Source organism: Sapajus apella, unplaced genomic scaffold (assembly GCF_009761245.1).
Source record: "Sapajus apella isolate SASKATOON/1434 unplaced genomic scaffold, GSC_monkey_1.0 scaffold46, whole genome shotgun sequence".
Lineage (NCBI taxonomy): Eukaryota > Metazoa > Chordata > Mammalia > Primates > Cebidae > Sapajus > Sapajus apella.
The window spans coordinates 19,560,323-19,579,009 of record NW_022436986.1 but is presented as its reverse complement, the minus strand read 5'-3'; the positions used below and the strand labels follow the sequence as shown (position 1 = coordinate 19,579,009).

General features: G+C 53.1%; 1 protein-coding gene across 11 annotated transcripts in view; it reads right to left on the bottom strand.

The window, feature by feature from the left end:
• RGS3 (regulator of G protein signaling 3) overlaps nucleotides 1–18,687 on the bottom strand; it is a 131,666-nt gene that overhangs the window by 11,383 nt on the left and 101,596 nt on the right. For 10 of the 11 annotated variants that reach the window (XM_032240433.1, XM_032240430.1, XM_032240432.1 and 7 more), the window contains one exon: nucleotides 3,304–4,275. In XM_032240433.1, coding sequence (XP_032096324.1) covers nucleotides 3,304–4,275 — 972 coding nt within the window. Of the gene's footprint in view, nucleotides 1–3,303; nucleotides 4,276–4,449; nucleotides 10,436–18,687 lie in introns of those variants that run through there. The other variant, XM_032240443.1, reaches the window with a different exon arrangement.

Here is an 18,687-nt window from a genome sequence, read left to right as displayed (position 1 = left end):
AAGCTCAGAGAAAGTAGCAACTGGCCAAGGTCTCAGAGCCAGGGAGGAGGAGTCAGAGCTGAGACTTGAACCTGGGTCTGTCTGACTCCACAGCCTGAACACTTCATCCCTCCCCTCTTCACCTCTTGCCTGGCATCGCCTGGGAATAGTAGCCCATCAGCATCAGGGGACCCTCCCAGAAGAGCCAGGCCAAAGCCAGGAAGATAGAAGCCATGGGGGAACCCGCCACTGTCCCTCTGCCAGCCCCTAACCCCTGGCCCCTCATCAGCATGAGGTGGCACAGCCTGGGCTAGAGCCACAGAGGACTGGACAAGGGTGAGGCCTTGCCCAGCGCCATCATTATTTGCTGTGTGGCTGGGGACAAAACATCTCTCGCTAGCCTGAGCCTCCCACTGTAAGACAACTGCTTGTCCACCTTGCAGCGATGTCAGGAAGGTGAGAAAAGGGGTCTGGTTGTACTTTGAATGGCGACACAGCCGGTACTACTTTGGTTAGTGCTCTTTTCCCCTCCCCCTCCTCATCACATGATTACCGTTTATGGAGCACCCACCAGGTGCTGAGCACCAGTTACTGCCCTAAATGCTTTACCCGTGTTAAGCTATTTAATCTTCCCAGCAACCCTAGGAAGGAGGCATTATGACCACACCCATGTAACCAATGAGGAAACTGTGGCTCACAGACGGGCAGGGCTTACCCAAGGCCCAGTACCAGTAATATATGGCGCTAGACCAGGGTGTTTGTCCCATCTGGGCTTCGTCTCCTCTTGCCAAGGGTGGGTTTCGTACTGAAGCTGACTGGCAGGAGGGGGCAGGATGTGAGGGGCAAAGGACTAAAGGACTTTGGTGTGGAAGCCACACAGAAGGGTGGCCACCACCAGGCGGGGGCAGCCTCTGATGTCTCTGCCAGCGCAGCCACTCAAACCCAAGAAAGGAGGTGACCAGCTAAAAGTGGGTGGGACAGGGGAGGGTGCCAGTGAGAACCTTGGGCACCCAAAGGGGGAAGCTGAGACCAGAGAGAGCTGGTCCGGGCCTACCGGACTCCCAGGCAGAAGTATCTGTCCCAAAATAGGAGCTGAGGCCAACTGAGCTGGGGAATTAGATAGATGCACACACATGAATATGTGCAAATTTATCTGTATATAAATAAATTTATTGGAGCAAGTGTGGTGGGAGGGAAGAGAACTGGAAAGGGTATAGTGGGGGAATAAGGATTGGGATGCCCAAGGCAGGTGGGCCTCAGCCGCCCTCCAAAGAGGAGTGGCCAGGCCTGATCTGAGGGAGCCTGAGGCCTTGCCTTGGAAGGATAGCATTCCAGACTCTCTCATGTAGACACTGTCAAGAAATGGCTTAAGATGGCTTCAAACTTTGGCAAGATCATGATCCCTCAGGGGCATGTTTAAATACAGGGTCTGGGCACTACCTCTAGAGATTCTAATTCAAGTTCTGGGTATGGGGACTAGGAATTCTATATTAATAACCTCCCCCGGGTGACTCCAGAGCACACCACAGTGTGAGAACCACACAAACTTACAGATGAGGAAACGGAGATTCAGTTCCCAGGCCAAAGTTCAAGGCCCTTTCCTGGAGGGCCCCAGCCTGCCCTTTGAGAATGACTACCTTTCAGCAAAGGCATCTCCCTAAATACCAAGCCTGCCTTCTTGCTAGTGTCTAAGAAGCTAAGCAGGCTTCTGAGGACATGTCCCAACTTGGTGAGGAGGTATGCTGGAATCCATTCGTGATGTCTGCCATGGGTTGGAGGGAGGAAGAGCAGCACGTGTGCCAGGCATCTGCCCTTCAGAAATGCTCTGCTCTAGCCAGAGAATGCCTGCCTCTTTCTCTCTGTTTATTCTAATCCTGCTCAACCTTCCAGGCCAAGCTGAGAGGTATCTTCCTCCAGTGTTCCCGGATGGCCTTAGACCCCGGGGTCTCTCCTCCTGAAGTTCTAGATCTCTGAGTCAGTTGTGCTCCGTGGGCACTGACCAGCCCTACTCACCGGGCCTGATAACACCTTGCACTGGCTGTTGCCTTTCAAGAGAAGGCATGGGGCCCAGCATTCCCTGAGGGCCTCCGCTAACCATTCTGGGATGTGAGTGCTATTAACCCCTCCTATTCAGAGAAGAAAACTAAGGCTCAGAGGAGTTGAGTGACTCAACCAAAGTTACACGGTAAGAAACGGAGCCCAGTTTCAGACCAGTTGGTGGGCTTCAAGATCATGGCGCATCTGTTCACGGTTAAGGATCACACAGATAACTGATTTCTCTCAGGCTGAGACCAGGCTCACACACTTCCATGGTTCCTGTTATGCCGCAGAGCACAGGGCCTGGTACACAGCAGGAAATTGATAAGTACCTATTTATCTATATATAAATATTCACGAGAGGCAAAGAGTGTGGCGGTTGGTTAAGAGCACTAGCCCTGGGCTGGGCACGGTGGCTCACGCCTGTAATCCCAGCACTTTGGGAGGCCGAGGTGGGTGGATCGCAAGGTCATGAGTTCAAAACCAGCCTGGCCAAGATGGCGAAACCCCGTCTCTAATCAAAATACAAAAATTAGCCAGGAGTGGTGGCAGGTGCCTGTCATCCCAGATACTCAGGAGGCTGAGGCAAGAGAATCAGTTGAATGCCAGAGGCGGAGGTTGCAATGAACAGAGATGGCACCACTGCACTCCAGCCTGGGGGCCAGAGTGAGACTCTAACTCAAAAAAAAAAAAAAAAAAAAAAAAAAGCACTAGTCCTGGAACCAGATTCTAATTCTGGTTCAGACATTGATATACTGTCACCTAGAGCACATTAGATAACCTTTCTTTGCCTCAGTTTCCTCTGCTGTAAAATGATCACAAAAATACACTCTACCTCCTAGGGCTATTGTGTGAGAATTAATGAGTTCATGTAAACGGCTTAGGATAATGCTGACATGGAATCAATATGTGTTATCACTGTGGCTGGCTGACGGATTTCTAGTCTGGCTAAGCTGTAACGCTATTTCTCCAGCTACTATCTCAGATCTTTTAAATCCAAACACACAACGGCCTGGGCTAAGCTACACCTGCTCTGCTTTCTGTGGGGACCCTGCAGTGGTAAGGACGCAGCATCTGGAGTCCTAAAGTCAAGGGTTTCAGTCCAGGCTCTGCCTTTCGGGTCCCGCTGGGCCTCAGTTTTATCTTCTGTCCAATGGGTGGAAGGTTCGTTGGGAGGCTTCCGGGACAGCAGGGGTGGAACGTGGTGACTGCTCACTCCCTGCAGCCCCTGGGCCAGCCCTCCCCGCATTGCATGTATCCTTCTCCCTCCCCCTGTAGCTTTCTCACCTTCCTGTGTCCTGTGAAGAAGAGGGAAAGGTGGTGCATGGAGCCACCATTGCGGCCCAGCTCTTTCTTGAGGGTGCTGGGCGAAGGCATGGCCCAGGTGGAGGCGGTGCCCTCACCGTCTGAGCAGTGCAAGGTGGTGTCGGAGGCGAAGCAGGTCCCCCGGGGCTCCTGCAGCAGGCTGCCCTCGCTGTGCGTCCGGCGCCGCAGCGAGTTCTGCACACGCAGTGAGAGGCCACCCTCAGCCCCCTGGCCCGTCTCGATCATGCTGCTGCGCTTGGCCTCACTGCGCTCTCCATAGTTGTCATCGCTGGTGTCCTCATCCTCATCCTCCTCCCCTTCCTCCCCTTCCTCCCCCTCCTCTTCTGCATCCTCCTCATCTCCTGAGCTGCCCCGCTCTGCCCCTGCCTCCTGGCTGTAGGTGCTATCCAGGCGGACCTCGGGGATCACGAAGGTTGGCCTGGAGGCCGCAGGCGGGTCCCCGGTGGTTGCTGGCAGGTCCCCAGAGCTTGTGGTCTCCTCAATAAGGGCCTTGGCTGGCAGGGAGACCTGGCTAGGAGGCAGATCTTGACAGGGTGGAAGGTCCTGAGTTGGGAGTTCCTGGACGGCAGGGAGGTCTTTGGTGAGTAGACGGTCCTGGTGAGGAAGGGGTTCTTGACCAGCGGGCAGGTCCTGGCAGGGTGAGAGGTCTTGGGCTGGAGGGGGTTCCTGGCATGGTGGGGCATCCTTGCCTGGCAGGGCATCTGGGCCTGGAGGGGATTCTTCACAGGTAGCTGAGTTGTTGCTGGACAGTGGCTCTTGGCCAGGAGCGGGTTCCTGCCCAAAAGAAGAGTCCTTTTTGGGTGGAAGGTCTTGTTCTGGAGGAAGCTCCTTCCCAGGAGAGGGCTCCTTGCTGGGTGGGGAATCCTCAGCACCAGGCCCCTTCCCTTCCTCCAAGGACATCTCCCTCTTCTCATCTGCCTCCGTCTCAAACATCTGGGAAACAGAAAGAAAACAAGAACGGTTCAGAAGAGGAGGCTCCGAGATGCCAGCATCAAAGGCTGACATGAAACCAGGAAGTGACCTGAACCCCGGCCGCCCAGTCTGAAAGCTGAGGTGCCAGATGGAACCCTGAAAGCCCCTTTCACTTAGCTGTGTAACGATTCTCACCCTGTCTTCTTGCTTGAACTTTCTGCTCCATCAAAAACACAGCGGGTCACTTACAGGAGAAGAGGGAGTGGTAACCACCGTCTATCCAGCACCTGCCGTGTCGAGGCCAGGCCAGCTTGACCCCACTCTCCTATATGGCCTTCCCAACAACCCTATAAAAGAAGATCACTGTTCCCATTTTACAGAAAAGGAAACAGGGTTGAAGTTGCCTCTGGGGATAAAGGAGAACCAGGCAGTCTCTCTGCTCATGGACCAGAACTAAGCCAAGCCCCAAAGCCAGGGCGGTCACTGAACCTAGCCCAGGATGTCTTCTACCTGAATTAAAGTTTAAAAAATCTGAATGAGTCATTCAAATAAGAATGTGCTCTGAACGTTTAAGTATCTTTTCGAAACTAGTGAACTAGAATGAAACTGGAACTGGAAAATACTGCCCACATCTGGACTCACCAGATGCCACAGACACATGGAACGTCCCTGAGGGATCACCTACCCCGGGATTTCTAAACTGCTGAGAGGAGCCTCAGGGATTCTTTAAAAACACAGCATCTCCTGCCTCACACACAACCCTCAGGATCCTAGGGGGTTTTGTTGAGTTTCGACAGATTTTATGAGCAAAGAGAAAAACGGTTCTCTGGATGAAAGTCTGAAAAGCAGCTACATCACCAGATGATTGAGGCCCTGAGAAAGTCAGGAGTGTCCATGGTGCCACAGCCACACAGGGTGGCAGTTCTCAAGCCTGAGCTGGGCCCCTCACACTCAAGGACCAGGAATGCTGGAGCTGGAACTGTTTATTTAGAGCCCGAGTTCTGTCCTTCAAGAAGCCACAGCTGCTGAGAACTGATGAAAGAGAAAGACCCCACCCATACTCGGGAACTGTACGGATGCTTGGGAATGTGTGCACATGTGGGCACGCACACTGGCAGAAAACTTTAGGGGTAAGTACCCGCAAAACATGGGCTAAGAGCTCTCATTGTAGAAATCATTCATGTCCATTTGATGGATGAGAAAACTGAACCCAAAGGCCAGTGGCTTACCCAGTATTGCACAGCTGCCCTGACACCAAAAGGCCATGCCCGAAGCCGAGAAGTCTCTGAAGCCCCAGGGAGTCCGTAATGGTGGAGCCCCACAGCTGGGAGCCAGTGATCAGCCATGGCTTGGGGCAGCTGCAGGCGGCTGCACACACGTGTCAGGGGTCACGCTGGCATCTGGGAGCACAGATGTAAGCGGATGTGAAAGCGTGGCGCGGGTAACAGCCTCAGCCTGGGAGCATGAAAGTGAAAGTGGAGCCTTGCAGAACCGAGAAGGTAGCTGGGCAAGGCAGGGGAAGCCTCGGAGAACTGCAGCAGGAGCTGGCCAGGGTTGGGCACACCTTAGGCTGTGGCTCACAAGCCAGAGACAGGTGCCTGCTGATGCTGTGGCCTTCTTGCCCTGGAAATCCTCCCTGCATCTCAGAGGTGACTCCACCCAAGGGCCCTCTCAGACCTTATAGCCTCAGACTCTGAAACAACAGCAATCCGAAATCCCCACTGCATAGACAGGAAGGCTGAGGCCCACACGGGGGTGTCAGGTAGGCCCAACCTTTGGGCCTCAAGATGTCCACCTATGAAATGGGATAACCAGCATGCCTGAGCAACATATCAGAAGGGTATGCTGCAGAAAGTGGAAAGCTCCTTAAAGGAGGTGGTGTTGGCAGCGGTAGTGATTTAAAAGGCATTGATCTAGAGGGAGACTCTGAAGTTAAAGACCTCAACCAGCGACACATGTTTCCCACGCACCCCACACTCTGCCAAACACCAGAGTCAATGTTGGCAATTGTAATGTCAGGGCCTCCAGTCCAGAATTCTCATCTGGAAACTAAGGGCTGTGCTTCGGTCCCTTCAGGCTGTTCCCAGGTGGACAGAAAGACCCTCCATTGAGTGGACAGGAAGGCTGAGGGCCCAGTCTGGACAGTGACTTAGTGACTTGCTCAAAGCCACCCTGCACAATTCAGGGGCTAGGCTGGGGCCAGAGCCCAGGCCTTCTGTCCCTGTTCTTCTCAAGCCCACTTCTGATCTCCATCTCCGTGAGCAGCCCAGTCCCCAGCCCATCGCCCCACCCACCAGGGAACATTCTCCATCAGGAGAAACAAACTGCCCCACAGCCAGTTCCTGTCACCCTCACACGTGGCCCACCCTAGCACCGGTCCCCCGGCCCAGCCACCTGCCTCTGATCGTCCTAGCGGAAAGACGGAAGGAAGCAGCAACCGGGTGCCCTCAGGGCCTGGCATGGAGTGGCACTGAGAGGGGAGCAGGTCGCATTTCCCCTTTCCTGGATGGTGGGGGTGGGGCCCAGGTCTGTCCCCGTGGTGACTGTCAGCGGGAGCCCGCCCACCCCTTGGGGAAAGTGCAGCAACAAACGTAAAACCAGAAATGCAAGTCAGCCTGCCTCCGCCAGCCTATTCTAAACCGAGGCCAAGCCAAACAAAGCCAAGAGGGAAGTGCCGCTCAGGCAGGGGTGCTGTCCCCAGAGGGCCTCTACCCAGAGGGATGGGGAGAAACTAACCAAGGCGGAAGGGTTCTCAGAGGGCCCAGGGGTTATGTGCTCGGATCCCCAAGTCAGACTGATTTTGATCCCAATGGGGCCACTTTTTAACTGTGCAACTCTGGCCAAGCCTCGCAATGCCTCAGACCCTCTGTTTCCTCATCGGGAATGGAGCCCGGTGATATCACACTGGACTCACAGGACTATGTGAATCTCCTCACAGTGCCTGGCCCTGGAGAAGCTTCTGATCCAATGGGAGCCATCAGCAGTCTTATTCTAGAGATAAGAAACCTGGGGAGCCAGAGGGAAAGGGAATTACCTGAGCATGAGAGGCTGATGCAGGATTAGAGCTCACATCTCCTGCCCAGGGTCTCTCCCTGTTTCCTTGGAGCCTTACACACAAGTGTTTGGGGCCCTCAGAGGGCTACAGAGGGAGCCTGGAGTGCTGCCTAAGACCCCTCACCTGGGTGCAACCCACACGAGCAGATGCTGGCGAACAGGGCCCAGAGCACATGGTTCTTTCTGTGCTCCCAGGCAGGCTTGCGTGAACAGGGACTGTGTGCAGGTTTGGTGAGGCCTGTGTGGGGTGGGAAGTGGTTTGATTGAGTCTCTGGAGCAATTACAGGAAACCTGAGAACCCCAGGGGTGGGGGTGGCAAGTGTAGCAGAAAATTAGGGCAGGAGGGGGGGCAAAGATGAGGCCAGGTCGCAGAATACACGGTGGGCATGGGATTGCCCTGTGAGCAACGAAACAACACAGGCAGAGCTATGCTGTGTCAAAGCTGCTCTGGCCGGCGTGGGCAGGACGTGTGGGTGGCAGGGAGGACTGAGGCATGCATGCATTCATGCATTCATTCATTCTCCATGCACTGAGGTAGGTACTGGGGGAACAGCAGGGAACAAGTCAGACACAATCTCTGCCCTCAGTTAAGCAGAAAAAACAGAGATTGGACAACAAGTTTCAAGGAGCATGGGGAGTGCTCTGATAGCGGAAGTCCAGGCAGTTGGGGAGCCAGTGAGGCAGCTGCTGCAACCAGCTGGGGTAACAAGAATCCAGCCAGCGCGCCCCAGAGAGACCAGCCTGCTCACCCAGGGCCTTGGGTCCAGAGCACTGGCAGCCACTGCCCTGCCCTCCCAAGGTGGGGGTCTGTGTCTTTCCCATTCATCACTTCTCTGGTTAATTCTGCCCATGTCTCGTCTGCTGTAAGCACACAGGAAATGAACCAGGCCCTCTACATGGAGCCACTGTTTAGGACCTAATCAAATCCTCTCCCAAATCCAATCCAGAGCTCGGAACAGGCTGGGGAGGGATGGCAGCTATGACACCCAGAGTTCACACTCATACCAGCTATGGCTCCTAGGCCCAGACGCCCACTGGCTGTTGGGTTGAGGGTAGTTGTGAGCTGCTGGAAGTGACTTGTCCAACGTCACACAGCTACTCAGTGAGCAGCCAGGTCTGCTGACCCAGGGGCAACCTGCAGCTCTCACTCCGATGATTCATCACAGCCGCCACAGATGCCACGCTCCGCATCTGCCCTCAAAAACCACTTCCTGTACTAGGGGGTGCAAACTGGGGTTTGCCTCTGCCTCAGGGTGGCCCTTAACAGTCAGGACTTGACAGACAGAGCACCAGACACACAGCCAGAAGGCCTGGGCTGGAATCCTCACTCCATCATTTTCTAGCTGTGTAATCCCCAGCGACCCCCCTCCAAGCTGAGTTTTCTCTGCCATGAAAGGGGGAGAGGAAGCCCTGCTGCTTCCCATGCCAGAGACCCAAGGGGACCAAGTCTGAGAAAGGGCAGGAGGGTGCTCTGTGAGCTGTAAAGTCGTTTGAGAAGGGAAGAGGCTGTTAGAATTCCTGCCCCACATTGGACCTCCAGGCTTTCAAGATGGGCTGTTCCTTCAGGCTTGGCATGCTCTGGCTCCCCAGCTTCTGGTCCCTGGCTCAATGCTAGCTTCCAGGAACCTTGACGGCTCAGCTGACACTTAGCTCTCCCAGCTCAGCGTCACCCCAGCTCCTCCAGGCCTGGCCTCTTAACCACCCAGATGCTGGCACCCCCTGTGCGTCCTCCGCCACCAGCTCAGAGACCCTCCGGACTGTTCTCCTCTCCATTCTACCTCCACTCCCTCCAACACAGCAGGTTTGGCAAAATTCAGGAGGATGGAGGCGATACTTACATTAGGGAGAGCTCCAGAAACTAACTTCACACTTATTTGCTGGGTGACCTTGGGCTTAACCTTTCTGTGCCTCAGTTTCCTTAGCCACACATAGGATTTCTAGAACCTCCTCATGATGTCGTTAGAGGAATAAATGAGCTAATGTGTATCCAGAGCTCAGCACCATGAGGGCACACATGAGCCCCCAATAAACAATAGCCTTGGTCACCCCAGCACAGTGTGGCTTTGACATCTCCCTCCCTGAATTTCCGCTGACCCCTTCTCCACCCTCTCATGGACCTGTCTGCCTGTCCTTCAGGACCTGCTGCAGGGTCCCTCTCATCATCAGCTTCTCTGCTCCCTTGTGAACCCATCCACTCCCCCGGCTACAATCACTGTCTGCACCATCTGGCCGCTGGTGACTCGCTGTCCACACTGCCGGCCCAGACCCATCTCCTGAGTCGAGATGCCATAGGCAAGTATTCACTGAATCCTCATAGAATAGTTGTGCCTCCAGACACTGTTCTAGGCTCTGTGCGTAAAGGACAGAAAGGAAGGAATAAGAAACACATGATCCCTGTCCTTGCGGAGAAGGAGGTGCATTGACCAAGTCGTCACTCACATAAACACAGGATAAATAGAAACCATGATCTGCGATGTGAAGGAAAACCCTCAGGTGCTGTGAGAGAGTACAGGGGAGTTTCGGGGAGGCCGCCCTGTGGAACGGCTCTGGAGACTGAAATCTGCTCAAGGGGCAGGGCAGGGCTCATTAGGGAGGGAGCAGCATAGGCCAAGGCCCCGGGCCAGGAAGAGCCTTAGCATGTTGCTGAGACAGAGAGGACAGCTATGTGGCTGCAGTCCAGGGACAGGGATGGAGACCTCCTTCTGCATAACCCATCAGTGCTGCCAATTCAACAAGCCCTACTCTGAGTGCGTGATCACCGCCAAAGTCCATCATTCCTCCTCTCATGGTCCCTATATCAACGAAGCCACCACCAGTTGCCCAAACCAGGGACCTGGCTGTCATTTTCTCCTCATTTTCCTTCACAACACCCCCATGGTCAATCCTCAAATCCTCTTGATCATCACGTACACAATTTCAAGGATCCTTCCCCTAGGGAGGTTGGCGATAAGGAGGACAGAGGATATGAGAGCTGTCTGTACTTTGTGCTAATTCCTGAAGCTACTCTAAGAAATAAAAGTTGAGGCTGGACGCTGTGGGTCACGCCTGTAATCCCAGCACTTTGGGAGGCCAAGGTGGGCAGATCACCTGAGGTCAGGAGTTCAAGCCAGTCTGGCCAACGTAGTGAAACCCTGTCTCTACTAAAAATACAAAAATTAGCCAGGCAACACGGCGTGTACCTGTAATCCCAGCTACTCGGGAGGCTGAGGCAGGAGAATCGCTTCAACCCAGGAAGCAGAGGTCACAGTGAGCCGAGATCGTGCCACTGCACTCCAGCCTGGGCCATAGAGTGACTCTGTCTCAAAAAATAAAAAATTAAAAAGTTGATTAATCTTTTTTAAAAAGAAAGTTTCTACTCTCTCCGTGTCTGCTGCCACCACTTCCCTCTAGGCCACCACCATTTCCCATCAGGACGATGCGGTCCTTGCAAGGGCAGTGCAGACCCCGCTGGCCATTCTCTGTGCTACGTCAGGCGAGCCGCCTAAATGCAAACCTCAACTTGCCACTCCTCTGCTTAAAACTTTGCTGTGGCTGGTACTCCAACACCTCTCAGATAAAGTTCAAATTCTGTAGCCCTGGAAGACCCTGGGCTCTGTCTCCCTGTAGCCTCACATCTGACCACTCCCCAGCTGAAATGTTTGATGAATCAATAAATGAGTGAAAGAACAATCCAATGAACTTCACAGGACCATCTAGACTCTTAGCCTCAAAGTGCAGCCCATGAGCCAGCAGCAGCAGCACCCAGGATTTTATATAAAATACACACTCCTAAACCTCAATCCACCTCCCACCTCCCTCTACCCACCCCCATCAGAATCTGCATTTTAACAGGATCCCAGGAGATTCATTTGCACATTAAAGTTTGAAAACCACAGACCTAGACTATTGGTTCTCAATGGAGAAGTACACTTTAGAATTACCTGTGGAGCATTTTTAAAATGCCTCTGTCTGAACCTGATCTAAGACCAACTGCATCACCTTCCCTACAAGAAAGACCCAGGCCTTTTTACTTCTTTCTGACGCCCGAGACGATCCTGGAGAGTGGCGTCAGGTAACAGACAAGGTGACTGTCTGTTGCGTGAGGCCCAGAGGAAAGAAGTGATAAGCCCAAGGTCATACAACAGAATCAGGACTAAAATCCAGCCCAGAACCTCACCCGGGACCATTTCAAACACACAGCACCCTCTCTATAATGGGGAGCCCTGGCAGAAGAGGCGTGACCTCAGAGCAGGATGGGGGGCTGGCAAGTTCCCTGGAGGCAGCTGCCCATTCATGTTCCCTAAACAGAGGCCCAACTGCAGGAGGAGAGAGGGGCAAAGGAGGAATTCAACTACAGACCGAAGCTCCTCTGTCGGAGGCTCAGGAGGGTGGCATGCCACAGCAGGGAGTGCACCCATTCTACAGACAGCAATACTGAGGCACAGAAGGAGGGTGGCTCACCCCCATGCAGAGACTCGCAGGACAAAGCCAACACTCGTGGAAGGGGAATCCCTGAGGAAAGAGAAGACAGGAGGGCCCCCTCGGAAACCTCCCTACTCTTGGCACTTTCGCCTGACCAAGCCAGAAGGACATGCCATTTGCAGCTGCTGGAGACCCACCACTACCTGCCTGGATGCCCAGCTTCTCCCTGGGCGGGGAGGCTTCCAGGGTTTCAGCACCGTTCTGCCCTGTCGCCCCTTACCAGGCCCCTTCTCCCACCGTCGTTTCTGATACCACTGCTTCAACGCGGGGTGGACTTGCAGTCTCTGTCCCCACCTACCACCCCAGAGACCCCTTCTACTCCTCCAGCTCTCTTCTCTAAAAGGCAGGGAGTTGAGAGTTGAGAGCAGGGGGGTTCCCAGCTTCTTCCTAAGCTTGTGTTGACTGACGCCTCATGAGAAGGGGAACTCCAGGCCCCCTGGCCTCTCCTGCTCCACCCCTGGGGCTCTGCTCAGGAGCCAGTTCACCTGTGGGCTCCACCCTCACTGCTCTCTTGCCTGCTCTGCGCGTGTGTGTGCGCGCGTGCACGTGTGTGTGTGTGTGTGTGTGTGTGTGTGTGTTCTTGGGCAGTCTCCTTTCCCTAAGCTCTCTACCCCTCAAGTCCACTTCCTGCCCGTCCCTGTGAGTCCTGGATCAATCGCCTCGGATGTTCTGGCTGGAAGGCTCTCTGCTCCCCTGCCAAGACCCAGCCTGCCCTGCTGTCATAGCCCTGGGCAGGTCCTATTTGGCTCATCAGGATCATGTCTGGCTTATTCACGCCATTTCCCCCAAGACTTACTCAGCAAATACCTACAGAGTTGCAGCCATGTGCCGGGGCCTGTGCTCGCTATTGCAGCCAAACGGCAGCAAGCCATGTTCCCTGCCTTGGAGGTGCCGGGTCAATCTCTCACCCACCTGATGCCACAATAGGAGGCTGTGGAAGCAGAGGCAGCAGGAACAACTAGGACTGCTCCGGGAGGAGGTAATGGGGGAAAAGATGGGACAGGATATTCCAGGCTGAGCCAGAGCCAGCAGGGAACATTCAAGGAGGTGGAGGTGGTGGATGGGGCAGGAGCATGGATATGTTAAGGAATTCCGACTTTACCCAGAAAGCAGTGTTTACTTAGTGCTGTAGAGGTAAGGAAGGCGAAGCTAGAGGTGTTCGAAACAGATAATGTTGACAAAGATAGGGGAGAGACAGCGATCCTTAACTGAGCGTCTACTGCGCGCCACGCACTGTGACAGTTTATACTTTAGGCTCTAACTATGTTTTATACTTTGGGCTCTAACTTCCAACAACCCTATGAGATCAGTATCATTTGTAAACAACAAAATGAGGACTTAGAGATGTTAAGTAACTTACACAAGATCAAACAACAAGTCAGTGGAAGGGTCAGAGTTGAAATCGTGGTCTGCCTGACTCCAAAGCCCTGCTCTTTCTACTCCTCTGATCTCTTTTCCTGCCCTCTTCACTTTCCCCTTCCCTTCCTTCCAAGGATGCTCCCTGAGGACCCACCTGGGCCGGGCTCTGTGCTAGGGAGTGGTGAGCAATATCAGATGCAGGGGCCCTGCTCAGACTCCACATGGTTGGAGATTGAGGGGCAGGAGACTGATGCCTGGTGTTGGGAGGGGCGGTGCAGAATCCTGCACACCTAGTGACCCTCCCAAATCCTCTCCCTCCCAAGGGCCCCTTCCAGGTGGGGAGAGCTAGAAGCGTGGGGCTTCTCTGTGATGTTTTACACTAGGTTAATCAAAGAAGCTCTGCCATGCCAGGAAGACCTCAGGGAAGGACACAAATAGCGCTGCAGTCATGGGGTCAGCATTTGGAAGCAGGAGGGCCTGAGGGTGAATCCCACTTCCTACCCATGTGCCGCCTCCCTCACAGCCAGTGTGCTGCTTCCTCGAAGGGCTGCTACGGGGCATACAGAGGTAGTGCCTGGCACACAGTAGCTCACAGTGGTGCCCTTCTGCTCCTTTGCCTTCCTCTCCACAGCTTGACTCTCTCATCAATGGGCATTAGGGACCAACCCAAAAACTAAGGACACAGATCTGAGAATAGGGAGGACTGAGAGCCAGGGGTGGTAGGAGGGAAGCCTGTTGCTGATGAAGAACTGGAGCTTGGAGACAGGCAAATCTAGCTTCAAAGCCTGGCGCTGCCACCTCCTGGGTCAGTGCACCTGCACGGTCTGCTTAAACTATTTAGGCTCGATTTCCTCATCTGTGAAACAGGAATGTGAATACTGAGAACCTACAGCACAGCTGAGGGGAGGGCTTAGCATAGGGCCTAGCACCCAGTAGGTGCTCAATAAGCCTCTGCAATTTCTGTAATCATAATTGTTACACTCAGCATGATCATCAACATCATCAGCTCCCTCTCCTGCCTCTAATTCCAGGACAGGACACTAGACACATTTTGACCCTTACAGCCGCCTAGGACAGGATCCTATTAGCTGCAGGTTTCAGGGGAGGAAGTTTGGAAGCTGAGAAGGCAGACGAGTCTGTGCTCAGCCCGCCCATAGGCTGGGTCAGTCTGGCTTACTGCATGGCTTGGGCCAAATCACTCCTCTCTCTGGGTCTTGCTCTCCCCAGTGTGTCTGTCCAATTCTGAATCTCAGCTAGCCTAGAAAGGTCAGAGTTCAAGGCCCAAGGCATGGCCAGGTCTCCCTGTCGGGGCATCAAGGGAAGGAGGAACAGAAAGATCCCCCTTTCCAGATACACCCCCTGCCTTAACTGTCTGCCCCAGTGTGCCCCACTGCCCTCCTCCTTCAGCGCCTGCAGCACTAGAGCCCCAAACGAGTGAAAGAGAGGCTCTTTCACTCGAGGACATGAGTGGACATGTGGATGTGGGACTCAGCCACAACCCTGTGGCCGAAGGTTACCCTCCCAATCTTCAGGCATCCTCTGCCTCACTGCTGCCTCTTGAGGCAGGTGCACACTATCTCTGCGGGGGGAAGAAGGGGGTGATGTCGGGGCTGGGTTTGGCTGGATTTACAGTCTTCTCCAAACCCACCCTCCTGCCTCTCTGTCATGAGACTTTCTCTTATCTCCCTTGGTCCTGCACCAACTTGCCGGTATTTCTCTGCTCAAAATGCCTCCATCCCTCTAAGGTAAAGTTCCATCCCCTAACCCTGTGTGTTCTGCCCCAGCCAGCTTCTCCACCACGCCGTTTCTCCTCCTTTCCCACCAGCTAGTCTGAACTATAGGTCGTTCCCCAAATGCACTGTACTCTCAGGCCCCTCTAAACCTATGCTCATACTGTACTTCCTGCCTAGAGCGCCCTCCCCTTCCCTGTCCACCTGCCGAAGCTCTTCCCACCCTTCAAAATTCAAGCACCCCACACACGTATTGTCCCTCAATTTCTGACAAAGGTGACACTGCCGTATAGTGAGAAAGGACAGACTTTGAATACATTGAATATTTATCCAGAGAAAATGAATCTTGACATCTGCTTCATATAGTGCATAAAAATCTATTTCAAGTGGATTTTAGATCTAAATATGAAACCTAAAACATCTAAAAGAATACATAAGAGTATATGTCCATAACCTTGTAATAAGCCAAGAAACAGGACTCAACCAGCACTCTCCACAAAAGAAAAAAGATTAACAAATTAGACTGCATTAAAATTAAGAACTTGTGTCCTTTAAATATACCCTTAAGAGGGTGAAAAGGCAAATCCCAGAGTGGGATTTGGAATGTGCATATCCAACAATAAACACATATCTACAACACTGTTTGAGTTCCTACAAATTAATCAGAAAAAAATAATCCTATAGGAAAACGCGGGAAAGACCTCTATGGGCACTTTTCAAAAGAGGTCATCCAAATGGCTAATCAACGCATGAAAAAGGGATGTGACCTCGCCAGACATCAAGGAATTTCCAATTAAAGCCACAATGAGATATCACAATACCTAATGGCAATACTGTTGGTAAGGACATGGAATAATAGGCTCCTCCATGTACAGCTCGAAGGGAGTGTATTCCTGTCACACTTTGGAAAACACTAAGATGGTATTTGCTAAGGCTAACTATCTACAACTCTATGACTCAGCAATTGCAAAACTTAGGTATTTACCCCGCAGAAGCATACATAGTACGTCAAAAGATATGTACAAGAATATTAATGGCAGCACTATTCATTATAGCCTCAAACTGGAAACAACACAAATGCTCATCGACAGTAGAAGATAAACTGGCGGTATCTTCACACAAGGAAATACCACAGGGCAACAAGAATAAACAAAATAAAACGATGCAATATTATTGATGAATCTTACCATCAAAATGCTGACCAAAAGAAGTCGGCATAAAAGAATATGTACTCAATGATTCCATTGACACACAGTTCAAGGAGAGGCAACACTCATCGATAAGACGAGGCCAGGCAAGTCAAGACAAGGGCCGGGTGCCGTGGCTCACACCTGTAAAATCCCAGCGCTTTGGGAGACCAAGGTGGGCGGATCACCTGAGGTCAGGAGTTCAAGACCAGCCTGGCCAACATGGCAAAATCGCATCTCTACTAAAAATGCAAAAATTAGCCAGGCATGGTGGCACGCACCTGTAATCCCAGCTACTTGGGGGCTGAGGCAGGAGAATCGCTTGAACCTGGGAGATGGAGGTTGCAGTGTACTGCACTCCTGCCTGGGCAACAGAGCGAGACTCTGCCTCACACACACACAAATAAAAAAAGAAAGAAAAAGAAGAATTCAGGACAGGGGTTACCTTTGAGGCCATAGAAACTAAAAGAGGATTATTTGTGGGGATTCCTAGGGTACCAGAATGTTCTATTTCTTAACCTGAATAGTGGCTACACTTTGTGAAAATTCATTGGCTGTATTCTTCTAATTTTTCTGTAAGTATGCTGCACTTCAATTTAGAAAGTTTATTTTAAAAACAAATAAAACCCCTCATTGCAGTGTCTCCTCGTCGGCTCCCTGGGCTGAGGCCATGGTTCTTTCCTCAGTGAGCTCCTTGCTTTGTACACATCTCTGACTGCACATTCCAACTGTTTCCCTCTAGCAAAAAGCTGCCATGCTGCCTCCTGAATGCCTCCTCCGTGTGACATCCATGCCAAGCACCTCACCTACATCACTGCATTTAATAACAGCCCCCCATGAGATAAAGCGATAGTGGCACTCCCACTGCTAGCAGGATGCAGAGTCCATTCACATGAAACATGTCTAAGTGCTTTACAGCTGTTATCTCATTTAACCCGATGAGGCTGGACCACCGCTCGAGGACATGAAGGCAAGAGAAACTCCATTCTTGCCCAAGAGTACACAACTGTAAGGTGGGAGAGAGTCTTCCCTCAAGTCCAGAGCCCATATTTCTAGACAACCTCCTTAGATAAGGAGGAGCACGTGGCTGGACACACAAAAGCAATTTCCACAGCCAGGCAGGAATCACGTCTACACCTCAGAGGGGTGGATAGACTGGGATGGAGACGCTCTTCAGTGGGCAAGCATCTGTACGATCACATTCAGCTTCACCTCTTGTAGAAAGCTTTGCTGAGGCTCCCAGGCTGAACTGAGTGCTTCCCCAGGGGTTCCCACAGCCCCCGTGCCTCTCCATTAAAGCTGTGTTGTTACTGTCCATTACCTGGCCACCCTGGCACTAGATTAAAGATGGCGCCTTTTAGATCTATGACTCCAGTACTTTGAAAGTGCACGGCACACAGTAGGTACTTAACACACATGGAAGGAAGCAAGGAAGGAAGGAAGGGAGGCAGGAAGGGAGGAAGGAAGGAAGGGAGGAAGGGAGGAAGGGAGGGAGGGAGGGAGGGAGGGAAAGAGGGAGGGTACAAAGGAGGGAAGGAGGGAAGGAAGGAGGGAAAGAGGGAAGGAGGCAGAGAGGACAGTACAGAACTGCTGCTCTAGGAAGTGAGGTCTGAGAAGTGAAGGTTTCCTGTCCTGGCTGGACACTGCTTACAGCCCTTGACTTGAGGGGTGGCACAGCCATGTCACTCCCATTCCATGGTCCTTGTCCTGGCTGCCTCCAGCCTGCTGTCAAAGTTCCTGCCAGCCATTTGGTCCCCAGAGGCACTGCCAAGGCCCTTCTCTGCCTCTCCCCTTGTTCCTTTACCTTCTGTTCCCTGCCCCCAGTGCATGAGCTCTGCTATTTGCCCACAGCTAACCCCAGTAAGAGGTAACTGAGGACATCACAGAGAGCCCTGGCTATGTGGTGAAAAGCATGCCCAGTTCCAAATAACTTCCTGCACACCCCCCTTTCTAAGTTGGGAGCCGCTGACAGTTCTCCGGCAGCAGCCTGAGCCACGGTGCCAGGTGAGAGCGGGCTGGCCCATGGAGGGCAGGGAGAGGGGAGAAGCCCTGGGCCATCTGGAGCACAGGGCATACCTGGCAGCTATCCACACATCTTGAGGGATGACTTAGGCCCATTGCCAGAAGGAAGAGGCTATCCAGGGACCCCTCTTCCCTCTCATCTGTGCCTGGAAGCTCTGATCTCCCAAGGGGCTTATGGTTCCAGCACACCTCCCACCATCCTGCCCCATCCCCAAGCCAAACCAGGCTACAGCTGGCTGTGCAGGGGCAGGAGGCACTCCCTGGGGCTGAGACTGGCTGGTCTGCTGTGAGTGGCTCCAGCTTCTCCGGGCTTAGGGGGCTGAGCCAAAAGCAGCCTTGTTTATTCCTGGGAGGAATGATGGTTTTCCCTAAGCAATGACATCTTGGCACCACAAACAACAGCAAACCTCGCAGCTTCGGCTTGGGCTGCAGCTTGCATGAGAAGGCGCCTGCCCAGAGGTGTCTGGGGAACAGGCTGAAGGCTGCTTCCCTGCTGCACCAAGCCCTGGCCCTGACCATTGCTGACTCTTGGAACCCAGGAAGAAGAGACGGCCTGCAGAGAATCAGAGACCTGGATATTTGGAAGGCACCTGGCAATACTAGGTCCAGTCCCTTGTTGC